A 16,939-nucleotide genomic window follows, 5' to 3' on the forward strand; every position below is an offset into this window, starting at 1 on the left:
GGATATGGATAATGTGTAAGAATTTTCTGGTTTTCCATATTGTTCTCTTCAATAATGTGGCAAGTTGAGAAACATTGTGTCCAGGAATTTAGTTCCCCATAAATGCACAAGCATGCTCACATTTGTTGATTTAGGTAACTGGCCTTATTTAGTTCATTTGTTTATTGTGTTTGCATTATTTCTCTGCTGAAAGTTGGCTTTTTCCTGGTAAAACACTTCCAAGTAAGCGTTTTTATATTCTTCACTCCCTGCAGACAGTCAATTAATATTCAGGAAATAAACTGATTTTTCCCCTGCTGCTGAGTGAACTGTGCACAGCTAAAAGTGTTCATGACCATGCTTAGCTGCCTCTCTTCTTTTTCCTTTATCCACTTACAGTTAGTTTGCTTCACTGATTTATTTCATATGGTTTATTTAAAGCAAGGGAAGTAGGCAAAATAGAAGGCTATAGTTGCCCTGCTCCAGTTGTGTTTTAGCTGTCCTCCAGCCCTTGCATTAGGACTCCATAAACCTACTTCAAGGCCACTATGAATGCCTCCTGTGGAAGGCAGAATCTTCTTCTTTATGGAAATTACACACCTTGCCAGTTAAAGACTGTTATTGCTCCCAGCTGAACATTTGGCAGTCTAATTCATCCTGGTTTAAACCCACTGTACCCTTTCCACAACGGTGTATCCCAGGCTGAGTATGAACTCCTTTGAGCAGACAGAACATCATAGTAATGATGGTATGAAAGAGAATTCTGTTGCATGTTAAGAGGGACACAAGCAGGCCATTTCTCTCTCCCATTTGCAGTCCCTGTCAGCAGCATGATCTGTACTTTATTACGGCAAGTGGTCCCGGGTTAATTTTCTTCACTGCAATGAGGTTCTTCTCATGCATACCATTTTGTGTTTCACCTTTACAAACACTGAAGTGTTCTTATCCTGTCCATAACAGCAAGCATTTGTTCCTGCTGCTGATTTACATTTAACATGACTAACCTTGTGATGTTGTGTATTTCGTCTTAGACGCAGACTGCACAAACTAGGGGTGTCAAAGATTACCCAGGTCGATTTCTTACCTCGGGAGGTGGTATCATATTCCAAGGAGACGCAGACACCTCTGGCCACACATCAATCTGAAGGTAAGATTTTTCTTTTTCTTTTTAAACATTTTAAAGAATGTAATAAAAAAATAGCAAGTCATAACATAGCTGCTTATCATGTGTTTTCTGCAAGCCAGCTATTGTTTATGTGATTAATGGCTGTTCTGATGAGAATAATTATAAAAATCACTTTAAATGCAGGTAGAACCAAACTATTTCTGACTTACAATGGGTTGTGCTTAGATAGCAGTTTAATGGGAACGTTTTTTAAAATAAATCATTATGAATATAATTAAAATTGCACTTTATTCATTTTTTTATACTTTCTCAAGGAAGTTATAAATTCTGTGCTTTGTAAAGAGGCAGTGTTGGAAAGTTGCCCTCAGTTGTTTGGTTGGGGTAATTGTGTCCCCCCTGCTGTAGGTGAAGCTTAGGGAGAAGTTGCAGCTTAGCTCCATGTACTGAAAAAGGTTCACATACTTTGATGTGGACAGTCTTTCTTTCTTTCTCTCTGCTGACATCATGCCGGCATCTGTACTCATGGAGCTGTTTGTTGGCTGTTTGGCTCTCTTGTTGATAAGTAAATACACAGAGTGGCAAGGGCTTGCTGATCTGCCACTGTTGTACTGCAGAATGGCTGATTGCAGGTCAGTGGTACCATTTAAACTGAATGCAGAACAGTACATTAGCCTGATGTTGTCTGTGCACTAGAACAAAGCAGATAGAAGAAGAAAAACTCATAGCAGTCTTGACCATAATTTTTGCTGTTTACAATGAAGGATCAAGAAAAGTTCAACAACTGAGTAATTTCCTGCAGAAGATAGTGTAGAACTTTACTGGGCCTCATTCAAAGAAGAAAAATACTCGAGTAGGTTCAGAAGGTGGTGGTGGTGGTAAATCTGTCTAAATATAAGGTATTGTCAGGGAAAATAAGAGTGATAAATGTAGCCAGTTGTTGTTGGGATTTTTTTGTAGCTGGGTAACCAGGTCTGCCTTAGGAAGCAGAAATAGAAACCGCTGAGCTTGTTGCTCAGATTCTACTTTTCTGGAGCATAAGTTTACCTTGGTTATCTGTGGACTGAAATAGTGCCTTCGAACACAGTCAGCCCTTTTGCTTTGATGTTGCTCCTTGAGCAGTGTGTCTAGAGTGCTTTGCCTGCTCATAGGGAGAAGCTGTCTCAGAAGCCTCCCTGGGTCAATCCAGCTCATCTCTGCTTGTTTCTCTGTGGGCTGCTGAACCCTCAAGAAAATAGGTTTTGCCCCTGAGTCTTTGTCTTCTTTGCTTAGGACCAGTTGATGCTCAAGCCTGGAGCATTATCATGAATTCATTGTTAGCTCAGATGGAGAGGGTGTCCTTCCTCTCTGACACATGGCCTTTATCTGATGCAAGCACCTATGGATATGGGGAATTTAAGTTTGCCTCCCCCAGACCTACAACTCCAGCACTCATGAGCTGACCTGCCTTTCTGAAAAGGACAGGCTTACTTAAGGAAGCATCTTCTTTCCATAAGATCTTGCTTTTTTCCCAAGGAACTCTTCAACTATTACAAAATTATTTTCTTGCTAGACAAGAGGACAATCCCCTACTTTTCAAGAAAAAAAAACCCAAGCAGTGTGATGCCATAGAGCCTGGCAGTCAGGACAATGAGTAGAGAAGGCAGTGTGGTTTGAATTGGTCCTCCCAGCACAGAGGAAAGTCACTTGTTCCTCATTTGTGTGAAAGAAGATAAGTGCAAACATATAACATCATGCACTTTAAACTGCCTGGGCCAAAAATGTGGTGGAAGAGGTCAAGTATGTGGGTTTGGTGACTGGATTTGTTATCTTTCCTATCCGCTGTTATCACAGCCAAGGAAAAACCATCAAGAATGGTGGTGTTTTACATATTAAAACACAGAGGAAATATCAACCAATCTCTTCCTTCAGAAGTGTGAGGGAGAGAAAGTGCAACTTACATTTCCTTTCAAATCTGCTGCTGGGGAATTCTCTGCATATAACTTGGATATGATTATGGCGGTGCATTAGTAAAGGAGATTCAGGAAAGTTTGATTATTCCATTGAGAGGCTATTTAACTGGAAATTCTCTAGGGGGTGAATAAGCATTCTGATTTTGGTCTCCCAGGTCTGATGAAAATGAATTCTCAGATTTCCAATCTCCCAAGCCTCTTTATGAGTGCTGAGCCTTTCATACTGTCAGTCTAAACATGGACAGAAGAGAGAGATTCCTCAGGAGACCAGCTTAGAGAAGAAGTCTCTACACTGTTTCTATGCATTCATGTGATTAAAATATAGCCATTATCTTTTCAAGATAAATTGTTCAGCCTTTACTATGGTTATGGGCTCTGTTATTTAGCATCTGAAGCCTTAGAGTTTGAGAATAGAAAACAAGAAACTTATTTACTTGGATGAGTCTGACTTCAGTGTTTGGAATTCACTTTTCGCTGCCTGCCTTAAATACTGGAAATGTCAAAATGCAGAATTTTAAGATGAGATTGTCTCATGCTTGCTTGTTTGGAAGACAACTAATGAAGGGTATAGCTGGTTGGAAAGATGGGTGAAAAGAGGACTTAGAGTCCATTCAAAGTTCTTGAACTTTTTCAAAATATCCTCATTAGGTTTTCTGCATTTGCTTCTCTAAAGAGCGAGAAAGAAACTCTGAGGTACTTTAAACTTACTGCTGTTCTGCAGCTCAGTGGATGTTCTTTGTGGTAATGGCTATTGCCCACCAAACCTTATAAAACTGGAAAAGGAAGGGTTCACTCTGGTAAGTCCATGTGGTGCCAGAGTGCCAGATGCTATGTGCACTGAAGTCTCAGCTTGTCAGCTGCTAATTTTAGAAGAAATAGTGTGGCATTATTCTTCACTGTATAAAAAAACAGATTAACTCCTCTTTTCAGAGCAGGTAATTTGCTTTATTTCAGAGGAATAATGACATGTCATTTCCCCCACCAACTCTGTTATTTAGGGAGATGTGTATATGCATCATTCAATCCTTTGATCACAAGTACCTAATTCTTTTGCTTTATTTAGGTCACAGCTTCAGCCTTTTCTTCCTTGCAGGATGACTTCAAAAACACACAGATCTTGGCTCTGGAGCCTGAGAAAAAAACATGCTCTTTATTTTCCCCTTCCTCCTGCTATAATTGAACTTGAATTCAGGTGTTTGTAGGCATTGAGGGACATTTTACTAGTGTTGTTTTTTCTATTCTGGAGTTGATTAAGACCTAGACCATGCCAAATATTTTTTGAGAGGTCTCTGGGACACTTCCCTCATAGTGCAGAGGCTCTCACATCACCTCAGGAGTGGCAGCCCCATGTAGCCTTCAATAGTTGGACCCTCCAAAGCACTGCAATTGCTAAAGGTGCACGTAAGAGAAACAGAAAAGCCATGGCCTAGCCTCTGCCCAGGATGGGTACCTCACTGCTGTGCAACAGTGGACTGAGCTCTGTATGACTGCCTGCCATCCACCTTTTCCGACAGGAAAACAGTCTGCACATTCAGGCTCTGCTAGGTGCCTGCCTCATCTCCAGCTTGCTGTTCTGCTCTTCAATAGGCCAGGAGGTAAAATCTCAGAGAAGGGAGATAATCCCCTGATCTGGGTCCCCTCAGAAACTGAGGGCTGCAAGAAGGAGAAATTCTGTGATCTTTCTGGCTTTGCTGTCTGGTGTCAGGAGTGTTGTTATTCCTTTTTTGCAAAGTAGAAACTACTTCATCAATAAAATGAGATGTTCTCACATTCTGCCTTGACAGACTGTCACTGCAAATAGGTTAGTCAGAAATGCATTCCTGAAAGAGTAGGTCCTGTGTACAAGAGAAGATCTGACTTTCTAAAACAGTGGAAGTCATGTGCACTTCATTGGTTTATCATCTTCAACAGATATTTGTTCATGGGGGAAAAAAATGATCTGCCATACTCGCCTCCTGAGCAGGGTAACCTCATCCTATGTCACAAATGTAGCCCAGTTCTGGCAAAGAACACAACTGAGACCTGTGATCCATCTGTTTATCTAGCTTTTCAAACACTAAGGGTATTTTGACTATTAGAGAAAAAAGAAAAATAAGCTCTCTACTCCATTTGGAAGTAGGCTGGAATGAAGTGGCAAAATGGAGGAGGAGTTCCAGAGGCTGGGTTGGGTTCTGTGTGTATCTGACAGTGTAATTCTCTGAACTAAAGTTTATGAAAGTTACCCTTTTTAAAGCAGTGAGGGAAGAGAGGGTATTTCTCTCACAGTCAGGCTCATGAGACACATGAGCCTGTTTGTGTGTGATACCAAACTTTAAGTCTCTACTGTAGGGTGAACCAAAATTCTCTAAGTGCCACTGATTGCATTAACTAGTTCTTCACTGGCAAACTTGATAAGACAGCACTTTATATAACCATATTGGTTTAGGTTTGTCATTATTGAGTAAAATGGGTATGTCTTAAAGAGTTGATACACTGGCATCACGTGAGGCCTGTGGCCTGCTTTGAGTTTTGGTAATTGGGTGGGAAGTTATCTGTGACTAGGACTGACAAGCTCCAATGCTGTGAAAGCAAGTCAGACCTCTGGAATTTTATCTTTTCCATGATAAAATCTGTGGATAATATGGATTTTATTTATACTTTGATTCTATTTATACTTTGATTGTCAAGGTCCAAGATTTCCAGGTTTAATCAGTGAGGAGCTCTGTCTCTGTACATGCTTTAGGGTACTGTGCAGCAGACCTCTAGCCCAGCAAACTCTGCCCCAGTCCTGCCGTGCCTTGCTGTGCCTGACTGTAGCTCAGCTCTAGCTTTGTGGATGCATGCTGTACTTTGGAAAAGCCAGTCCCAGAACTGAGATCATACTTGAGCTTTCCCATGGCCAGTCTGGCTAGAGCTCGTGGATCAGAAGCTGGGGTTTCAGTTAAAGAGCTTACTTTGGCTTTTCCCTTCCAGAGAATTGTAAGCTCAGCTCCAGTCTCAAAAGGACAAATCTGGACCCAAGAAAAGCTTTGAATGCCTCATTTAATGGGAAATGCAGATGCACATTTGTGCATTACCATGCATGCAACATATGTGTCAGGATACATGATCATGTGTGATGGAAATTGGACATAACCTGGAGGAAAGCAAAGACCTTCTGTTGTAAACAAAAGGAGGTGCTGAAAAGCAAAACTAGGATAGAAATCACTATTAAAAAGAGAAGATAACCTGAAGATGAATCAGTGTTAAAGCAGAAAAACTTTTCTAAAGAAACAGAGCCTTAGGATTTGTACTAATGGACACTAATTTTGTAATAATGTTTTGTATGCTTCATCCTAAAGCAGTCCCATGTATCACTAGATGTTCTTAGTTAGCTATAAAAAATCCGGTTTGCCTTTTCTTCTCAGACTGCAGTCCATCAGAGTTGTACTGTGGATCTCAATAGCTGACATAAGCACTCTGATTCAAGATGGCTTTGTTTGATTAAATCAACAAAACTTAATTTGTACTGTTGTACCAGACTGTACGAGATAGAAAGATAGCTTCTTTCTATTTGGATAGGAAGAAGCGGTGCAAAGATTTGAGGCATTGCATTGTATAGTAGTCTTTCAATAATTCCTCTTTCCTCCTGTCACAAGTGCATCATCTTTTCTAAATAATAAGGTTTCCAAGGTGGATTTGTACATTTTTTTTTTTAAATTTCAAATTTGACATAAAAATCTTTCAAAGGCATTCAGGCAGCGCCCTCTGGTGGTGCAGCGGTGAAGCGCCGCGCCTGAGGAACGCCGGCAGGGAGGGATGTGGGAATGCTGGAGTGACCTGCGGAAAAACACTCGCCTGATCTTTTGTCTGAGGCAAGAATTATATTTAACAGAAGGTGCTTGAGTTGTATGACTAAGATGTATGAATGCAAGTGCTGATGACAGAAGTGTGAGAAGAGACCAAGGCATTGCACAGAAATTGGGGGAAAAAATATATTATTTAGAAATGTTAAAAAGCCTTGAAAAATCAGCCATAGATACTCAGAGCAATGATGCACTAGTGAAATCAGGTGCAAACCACTGTTATTGCCAATCTCTTTTTGAAGTACAATTAGTATACAATTTGTTAAGGTACATGTATTCCAAAACATCCACAACAGGCAGATACCAGGTGTGGTGGGTCTGTGTATTCCACTCCTTGCAAGATACAGACATTGGATGTATGCCTCTGAAGGCTTTCTTCACCCCCTGGCTCATGGTAATTTTATGTGGTACAGAATTAGAATAAGGACTTGGCTTTAGAAATTAGTTTCTCTGGTTTCTGTTGTGCAGAAAAATATCTTTGACACTTGTAAAGATTTCTTCTAGGAGGAAGAATGAAGAGGCCACAGTCTGGTCATGTGTGCTTTGGTGTTTGAGTGCAGAAAGGGACATCAAACGTCTGTTTTCCTAAAATATGTAAGAGACTTGGGCTCAAACAGTATTTCTGCAAGACAGTCCCAGTCCATTTCTAAAAGGTGGCCGAATAGTATATTAATCAGCAGTCATTGCTTCAGTATTTGCTCCCTTCCCTGTTTATCCTTCCAGGTTTTCACTAAAGATTTCTGGAAAAGGGCTTTTCTTAAGATGGTTCTCAGATAGTCTTATGCAGAGAGCCCTTTTAATGCTAAACTGTTTTGAACAAGCAGATCTGACAATTTATTAAGCATCAGTAGTTCTCAGGGAATTATCTACTAAGAACTGGTTTAACAGAGAAGATTGCCTCTGGTCACACACAGTTGGAGGTCTGAAGAAGTAAAACTCTTTAGAGATCTTAGACTTTTTCTTGATCATTTCATTACACAAGGAGCAAGTAACTTGACTCTTTGCAGCTCCTCCACAATCTTAACAAAATTTTGGGCAGGTCTCCTGAAAACCAGGTACATACACATGGGAGTTTCCTGCTCCAAAGTGTCACTGACCTTCTGCAGACTCTGGTTTCTTTTTCACAAGGTACCTCTGCATTAAATGCAAGCCAAGAAAGCATATCTGCTAATTCTTTATGAGGGTGGAGGGAGAACAACAGACCCTGTCACAGATGAACCATGCCTTCTCTAAACCATTCAGGCAACAAAAGATGAGGAATAAACCAAAGCTTAACTGCCTTCTTGATGAAACAAGGAACCAGCTTTTGGCCTGTGCTGCCTTGGAGGGGACTGTTGTGCAGTTTCGTTCTGTGCATGGAAACAATATTGCTTCATAGCCTTTGCAGCCAGCATGGAGAAGGACCATGCTGTACCACCCTTCCTTGCACCTTCTTGATCCTAATGGGTCTTTGCTCTGTGCTTTTAAGTAAGTGGATACCATCCTCCACCCAAGAGATGGGAAGCTGTTCTCTCCTAGAATAATCCAAAAAGCATTGTAGTCAGTTCCTTGTGTGGAAACCAACCTGCTCCTTTAGTTGCAGTGGGAAATAAAGTGATTGAATGAGATCCTGGTACATCTGGTGTTGCTTGATGGAAAACAAGAGAGCTGATGTTAAGAGCCCTGACCTCAGACTCCCTTAACTAGCTGCAAGTCATCTCGCAGTGCCTTTGACCCATCTCTGTGTCCTGACATCTGAAACTAGCAGTGATCCATGAATTCAGAGAGAAGCCCTGTAACACCTGTATGCAAATTGAATTCTTTGTTGGCTGGAAATGAAAACCTTCCTCTAAGTCTTTCTTCTCTGCAAAAGATCCTGGCCATGTTTTACACATGAACAACTGTTGTATTGAGCTAATTTGTTAAATGTTCCCCTCAAGCAACAAAATATTTCTAAACTTATTTGCAAATATATGACTAGTAGTATGTTGCAACTTAGCTTTAACATGAGAACAAGGAAATTGTCCCACTAAAGAACAGCACCATGATTTCCCCCGTCAACAGTCGGTGCAATGACAGCGGCCAATTTTTCTTTATTTGCTATTTTCATGTGTTCCTGGTTGTCACTTAATATATAATTTCAGCAGTGTTTGAATAGCCTTTGAATTAGCAATGTGTATACATATTACAATGCTCAAATGAGAAGATTCAGATCTGAAAATGTAAAAAGGGTGAAATTTGGGTTAATAGTACTTCCAACAGAACAATGAAGACATGCCTTTTTGTTTTCTTCAGAAACAAAGCATGCTTTTTCCTGCCATTCCTGTAATTCCTTCTTTCGACTAATGGGTGGTGCCTATTCAGAATATACAAGAAAACTAATACCCAGCACCTTCTATTATGTCTTTAGTAACCTTTGGCAAATTCTGGCTTTGTAACATTGACCAATCTCCACTAGAATTTAAGACAAGATTAAGAAAAATGTGAATTGCAGAAGTAGCAGTTATTAATCCTCAGTGCTCTAATTAGCACTTAATCTTTCTAATCCTGTAAGTAGATACAAAATCAGGGCTGAAATAGACACAGGCCATAATGTGGAAAGGCCTTCATTAGTGGTGTTAAAAAGATGTACAGAAAACTGCTTGGTTACTTCACATTTCTCAATTTGATCCTTGGCACTTGGACTCTAAGAGAGGAAAAAGATTCACGTGCCAAAATCCCCTTCTCTGTTTTAACCCACAGTACTAATGTACTGGGTCAAAAATTACACAGCTGAAAGTTCTCCTGTTCAGCACCTCTCTATCTTCAATTCTATAGCTGAGCCTCAGCCTAAGGAGCTGGCTAATTGTGCCCCTCTATAGTCTCCTTTAATTGACTCATTTCCATAGGAGAGGCCACCTGCCTTGGATAGAGCAGTGTCAGCTGCTTGCCCTCAGACTAACTGGAGAGGGAGCCAAGTGCCTGGGCTAGCTAGAGTGAAGAACTTGGCACACCCCACATGAGTGCCTGCCTTGAAGATCAATGGGGATGCACCCCAAGCTGAGTCTTTGTTCACCAGGTGCGTCCTCACACTCTGACCTGAGCACCTGGGCAGAGCCCTCCAGTGACACCCCAGGGCCCCCTTCTCCCTCCCAAGAGCTGCTCCAAGGTCATGTAAAGCCATGTTATATTTAGTTTAAAGGCAAACTGTAGATCTCATCTGTATGTCATACTTGAGAATCCCTGCTCAAAATCAGTAGTAGCTGGATCCTTTCCAGAGAATCCTTTTGCTTGCGCGCACACAAGAGTTACTCTGAAAATTGAAGAAAGGATCTGGATGAAGAAACCTTTAATGAAATGGACATGTCAGTAAAGTAAAAATCTCAGCATGAATTCCCACTGGCCACTATTAATAGAAGATGGAATTCTCTTTTGCTGCAATACAATAGACTGTCTCCACAAATAATGTCACTTTTCAACCAGACCCAGGCTGTCACTTGCTCATCTATCTTATTTAAAATAAACTTAGCATGTATTCACTCAGAGCCACAATTACTTCAGATGTAAGTCCTAGCCATAAACCTCCAAACCAGCCCTCTCTCTTCCTGCAAGCTAATACCCTACTTAAAGCACGCGGGAAATAAAAATATAATCATCATTTTTCTGAAATGTGTTGAGCTTGAGCCATGAAGCTTCACACTTATTTTAAGTCTATAATTGCATGTTGTTGCTGTGGATACTCCTTTTTTTTCCTCACCCCAATTGTGTTGTGAAGTTTGCTACATCCAAGCTCAGTGTGGGTTCAGCTCCTCTGTGATTGGCACAAGCAGATCCCTGTACTTATGAATACTCACTGATCTCAGTAGCAGCTGCTGGGTTTTGAGGACTCTCTCAGAATTCACTGCTTGATTTGGAGCTGAGCTTCTTTGAAGGTCATGCCCCAGCTGCACAACTGGAGAATTTTTGAAATTTTAACCTTAAATCATGGCTGTTTCATATTTTCTTTCTTGTCGTCTCCACTCCGATGTTCATTCTTCCTCTCCAAGGCACCAATTACTCAGCAACAACACGCTCAAAACAGCACTCATCTGCTGTGAAACACAGAAAGCACTAAAGATCTCGCTTGTGACTGCATGAAGAATTCTCTGTGTGTTGGCATTGCGTCATAGATAACGTGCAGGTTGAAAACACAGCATCTTACACAGTGAGACAGCACAAACTCCTCCTGCATTTGTTTCACAGACTTCTTACCTGTGACCTGAGATATGCTAAGATTCACATGGGGGGGATAATTGAAGCCAAAAGAGCTGAACCCAGTCTTATGAGGGGGATATGGACCCTAGCCCAGACTGTCCTTCAGTCTGTGCCCAAGTTTCCAGAGTAGTGGAACTAGTTAATTTGGTCCAGATGTCAACTGGGTATGCTGTAACATGCTCCCAGTTTGAACTGATCAGGAATAAGCATCTCTTATAATCTGCCTTTTCCTCTTTGCTAGATTGGGTACTGCAGAAAGCTTGGATTCAGGAATTCCAAGAAAGCAGGGTTCCTAAGAGTTATGTTTACATACATTTTAGGGATGTAAGAGCTGCTATTTAAGCAAAGATACAACAAATTTACATCTGGTTCTCATTTGTGCAGTTATGAAAGGGTGTCTAGTGAACAGTGAGCTTCCATTTTCAAGAATGCCTTGGACAGAGTTAGGGTGGAGTGTGCAGGCAGAAGTGTACCATGACGCTCTGTGCTTGGGAAACATCTCTTCTGTCATTCCTAGGTTGTAACAGGATGGAGGCAGAGAGTGAACAGGAGATGAATCTGGTCTCTCTTTTCTCTTATTGTCTCTAGTCTGTGTATGGAACTGTGTTTAGAAGTTCCAGATACATTTATATAGTTATTTAAGTATTTACTTACAGGTGCAGCTATAGATACAATATTTACATAATGTATTACCTATCTGTATTATATCTGTAGATTTACAAATACTTGTAGATATACACACAGAGCTGACCACTACAAGATCTCACTGCCTGCCAAGTGATACCCTTGGGCTCAGAGCAATGGTGTAATTCTCAAGAGTTTTATCTTTGTTACACTCTATATGTGTAATTCAGAGTAAGTCACAAATTGAGTTAAAATCAGTGCAGAGTCAGAGACCCATGTCTTCATTTTCCCTTAGCAGAGACCACTAAAAGCTTAAACATGAACTAAGTGAATTCACAACAGCCTAATTTACTGTGATTTTTAGCTGTCACAGAACTGTCTGATCTGGCAGCATGACTAGTGCTAGTACCCAAGCTAACTAGCTGCATCCTTGTTGAGCTTCTTCAGTAGTTCAGTGTAATCACATGCAATAGCTCTACCTTGAGGGGCCCAGCCTGTTTGTGTAAACTTCCATACTCAAAAGAGTGAGACAGAACCTCCTAGAAGGCAATTTACCCTATCTACTCTATTTATCATAACACTGGAAAAATTATCTTCTATTTGTGCCTTTCTCCATTGCTTACAGGACTTAGCCAATACATTCAAATTATAACCTTAATTTTTAGATGATTAAGTTTAGGTAAGTCCCACCACTTTGTGATGGGAATATGGGTAAGCGTGTTATTTTACTGTCATCCCCCTGAAACAGTTTTGGAACTGCTGTTATTGCTATTTCTTTTCTTGAGCTCCTTCATCTCTTACCTATTCCCCTTTAAGTTGCTTCTTGGGCCTCTGTGAAAGAAAAGTGAAAAAGCAGGCACCTTATTTTCTTCTGAAACCTATGTAATTGAGGACAGCAGTTTCCCAGCTGATAAAGGCAATAGTATAGAGAAAAAATAGAAAAAATACTTTGCTCTTTTATATCTTAAATTAAGTAGTGTTTTCATACTATTCAGAGGACTTTATTGTGTAGACTCAATACTACACATTATCTGCTAACATTTATTTTGATACATCAGTCTGATTTGCATATTGTGTAGTTCCTCAAATGCATGTTTCTGTCCCATTTTGCTCAAGAGTTTTGCTGTACAGTAAAGCCCATCAAATTCCTTCCCCCAAAGAGCATTGAGTATGAAGTGGATAAGTATCTAGATCTAGAAATTACAGCAGCATGACTGTGAAATGGACAAAACCACAACTTTGTTTACTGAGGTGTAGAATGGGGAATATATGCTTTCATCTCTTCTTTCATCACTTTCAACCATATCACATAGGTTGTTGGAGTGTTCACTTGACCTGTGATATTTCTTGTATTAGAGTGTCTTGATGAAGTATAAAAAATTAATACCCAACCCTTAGGTATTAGCTATGCAGTGAGGATGTTTTCAGATCTAATTACTGAATTAGTTAGTACTAGTTTGCAATTATCCTTAATGAATCTGGATTAGAAAAGGTTAGTAAAAGTACCTTTTCTGTTTCACAGTTCATCAGCTTGAGATAATTTAGTAACAAAGGCTCATGTTGCAATCAGGGAAAAGACTCCCACTGACTAAAATGGGACCTGGACTGGGACCAAATTAAGTGCTTGCCGTGAGCCTAAATAGCTGACATTGTCACTGTCTCATCATGTGAAGTCTTTCAGTACATTGTAGAATCATTTTATTTTTATTTGATTAAATATGAAAGTATTTTGCTAGGCTTTCCAGCTTTGAAAAACAAAGTCATTTACATAAGGGCCAGGCAACCAAATAGCTATCCTCTTTTACCCTGGTTAGCAGGCTTAATCCTGCAAATATTTATGCATGTTCTGTGCTCATCATTAGTCCTCTGACATATTTGATTGCCTGATATCAGGCATGTATGTGTTTGCAGGAGGGCATCTGGTGCTATAACTTTCATTTGTTGTATCCTGTTTTGCTGATGGACTGCAAGCTTTGAAGGGCAGGGAGTGTGTTTATTTTTCCTATAGAAAACATGCTGTAATATAGAATAGTTTGTGTTGGAAGAGACCTTTAAATGGCATTTAAGCCAACCCCTCTAATGGGATATCTTTAATTAGATCAGGGTGCTTAGAACCCTGTGCAACCTGACCTTCAATGGTTCCAGGGATGGGGCATCTTCCACCTCTCTGGGCAACCCGCACCAGTGTTTTACCACACTCATTGAGAAAAAACTTTTCCTGATATCTTTTAGTTTAAAAGATTAGTTGCCCCTTGTTTTGTAGCAACAGGCCCTACTAAATATATGTATTATATATGTGTGTGTGTGTGTGTGTGTGTGTGTGTGTGTGTGTGTTTTTTAAGGGGAAAATATGCTTCTTCCCTGTATTCCAGGTTGATTCACTTTGGCAACTGCTAAAAATGTGCATTTTATTACCAACACCTTTTGTCAATCCAATGAACAATAGAAACAGCAACTCTGCTCCAATACTGGCCACATCTTGCAATAATTTATAAATGTCCCATATTAAAAATAATACAGTTACTCAAACTTTTTCAAAATGTCCCAGGGTAAGCAAATGCTTTTGTATTATTATTAGTTTTGACAAACCTGATTGTATGCTGGCCATTGTTAAAGGGTTCTATCTGCCTCCAAACACAGTGAGAGACAAAGAATTTTTAATGAATTTAATTAAAACTTTATGTGGTTTATGGTGTTCACCTCCAGCTGGTGTGCCATTCTTCTCTGTTGAATGAAGTTTCCTCTAATGCATAATGATGTGTTTTATAAGAGGGATGTTTGAACCCCCTTCCTAGTAGCCCTGAGGTAGTTTCCATGGTATGACACAGTGGTGAAGTTTTTAAAAGCAGGTCTCTTACACTTAAGCAAATTATTTATATGCTTAAATGCACAGGCATGAATGCATAGATATGAATCTTAAAATAAATTTAAGAATTTTTTTTCCCCCTTGAAACAGTCCTTGTGGTCTAGCTTTTATGACCCATGCTGCTGAGCATTTTTCTGTACAAATGGCACACTGACATGAAAGGGTCTTGTTATTTGACTGCTTCTGTTGGGGGTAGAAAGTTGAATGATGTGTTCTTTGGTTAACACTCTGACATCTGTACCAGGCACAAGGTCCTGATATTGATGGGCACTCCTAGTGCTGGTGTAATAAAAATGAACAATAACATGCAGATAGCCTCGTTAGCAAATGTTTCAGTGCATTTTATGAGGCATGCTGAGACACTGCAACAAGCTGGGTCTTTCCCATAGCTGGTTAGAGTTAGTAGAATTTTAGTCTTCTGAATCTCTTGTGTGTTAGGGCTTTCACTCAGGGTCTCTGAAAAGGGCAGTGACCTGTGTCCTCTTCCTGCAAGCTGTCAATCGGTATTTCTTCTGTTCAGAAGTAAGATCTTGCTAAAAGAGGTAGGCTCTTCATTTGTTTTAAGCACTTTCTTTTCAAAATCTTGAGTCTGGGTGTGGCCAGATTGAAACACAGAGCTGTATTTTTGTGGTTCTTTGGATGGTGAGATCTCAGTTGTGCAAGAATCTTGAACAAGCTCCTCAGGGAAGGAACAAATGAAGCAAGAAGTCTTGGACCAGAGGAATAGGACTTAGGAACAAGTCATATCTCTACAGGGAGTAGCATGGTCCCTGGAGAAGTGTCTGCAATGGAGGCTACAGACTTCCAGTGGTTTTGCAGGGACTTGAAAACTGAGATGAATGTTGAAAGGCATCTTCATAAATAATGTGTCTTGTTCTAATAGTTGTGAGGAATTGGATGGGAAACTGGTTACAAAATCACCCTGTATCAGCATTACCCTTTTATATCATTGATCAACTCGCTGAGGTTGGGAGAGTCTTTTATACAATCTCATTGGAAGGTGACTAAAAGGGGCTTTCCAGGAGTACAAGTGTATCAGCTGGAAAACAAATAGTCAGTGGTTACCTGGAGATGAGACTGTTCTCTTGGGTGGGGGATCTCAGTGTTGAATCCACCTGTGATCTTTAACACAGTTTTCTAATGTTTAGCCAATAGTAATAACAACAGTAAATCACCATATCTGTTTTTCCCCACCTGATGAAGAAACAAAATGATGTTGGAGAGGACCAGTCATAAGCTAAATCAGAAAACGTCTTTAGAGAAAATGTTGAAAAATTTGGCACTTGGTGGAATGACGAAGAGCTGAAGAGATAAAGGAGCATCAAAAGCTGAAGAATACTCCCTGGTGATAGGCATGAAAAAGAAAGCATGATGAACAGAAAAAAAAGGTGGATTTTTGGAATCCAGGGCACAGGGAATATTTCTCTGCCTGTCCTGAGAAGTCCTGATCCCCAGGAGAACACTACTTTTAACCTTCGTCCATGGAGAAAGTTTCCAAGATTTTGGGATGAATTGGAATTTATGAGTGTGTGAAATAGATAGTAGTATAGTTTATCACAGGGTGAAAAACTTATTTTGGGTTTTTAGTATGGAGATAAATAGAACACAAGATGGAGGATTTTGGGCATTGTCTGATCTCCTTCTTGTTCTTCATCTTCTCCATCTTCTGCTGTGTTGGTGGCACAGAGTGATTGGTTAGAAAAAGCTGCAATGCAGGTGTTGCATGAACAGACAAATAATTAGTTATTGGTAGAAAGGTAGAAATAAAATACATTCTAAGAGTTAATTGGACAAAATAGTTTTAAAAGACCTTGAACCTGTGTGTCTTGTCAGTTTTTTGGTGCCTTTCTTTTTGCATGCTAAGTCTAGTATGTAGACAATGTACTAAACTGTTGATATGGGGAAAAATAAACAACAACCTAAAGACCGAAAAAACCAAAAATCCCATTCATCTCTCAATCCTGGCACAGAACTTTTCAAGGGTCTCCCCATCAGGGGAACCTCGGGGAGGGGGGTTTCACAGTGGATAAATATGAGACTCTAAAGAATGAAGAAATGAAAAGGAAATAAATGAAGAAATAATTGGAAGAAAGTGGAGGAAGTCCTGAAAACCACAAAGACATGTTGGTATTTTCCTCAGAAATTGACAGGATGCTCCTGGACGTAAAAGAAGGAAAGGATATGAGGAGCTGACTGTACTACATGGGAAAAAGTCTGACCACAGACTAATGAGTCATCTTGTTGCATTGCTCCTGATTCCAGATGCTCTGACTGCAGTCTCCAGTGAAGCTTTGTTCGTTAGAGCAAATCGGATAAACTTGTTCTGATAAGCTGCAATGTACCCTTCAGGGAAGGTAGA

General features: G+C 40.1%; 1 protein-coding gene and 1 long non-coding RNA gene across 13 annotated transcripts in view; one reads left to right on the plus strand and one right to left on the minus strand.

The window, feature by feature from the left end:
* Positions 1-16,939, plus strand: part of DYNC1I1 (dynein cytoplasmic 1 intermediate chain 1) — a 186,022-nt gene that overhangs the window by 42,427 nt on the left and 126,656 nt on the right. For all 10 annotated transcript variants that reach the window (XM_053946048.1, XM_053946031.1, XM_053946057.1 and 7 more), the window contains one exon: positions 1,011-1,126. In XM_053946048.1, the coding sequence (XP_053802023.1) occupies positions 1,011-1,126 (116 nt within the window). The remainder of the gene's footprint in view (positions 1-1,010; positions 1,127-16,939) is intronic.
* On the minus strand, positions 4,103-10,911 carry LOC128789849 (uncharacterized). Of its 3 annotated transcripts, none has more exons than XR_008431551.1 (3): positions 10,691-10,911; positions 10,070-10,149; positions 4,103-4,184 (listed from the first exon to the last, which is right to left on the minus strand). It is a non-coding gene; the product is annotated as an uncharacterized LOC128789849 (long non-coding RNA). The 3 variants fall into 3 exon arrangements; XR_008431555.1 differs by lacking the exon at positions 4,103-4,184 and adding an exon at positions 8,931-9,071; XR_008431549.1 differs by lacking the exon at positions 4,103-4,184 and having other exon boundaries at positions 10,007-10,149.

Source organism: Vidua chalybeata, chromosome 1 (genome assembly GCF_026979565.1).
Source record: "Vidua chalybeata isolate OUT-0048 chromosome 1, bVidCha1 merged haplotype, whole genome shotgun sequence".
Classification (NCBI taxonomy): domain Eukaryota; kingdom Metazoa; phylum Chordata; class Aves; order Passeriformes; family Viduidae; genus Vidua; species Vidua chalybeata.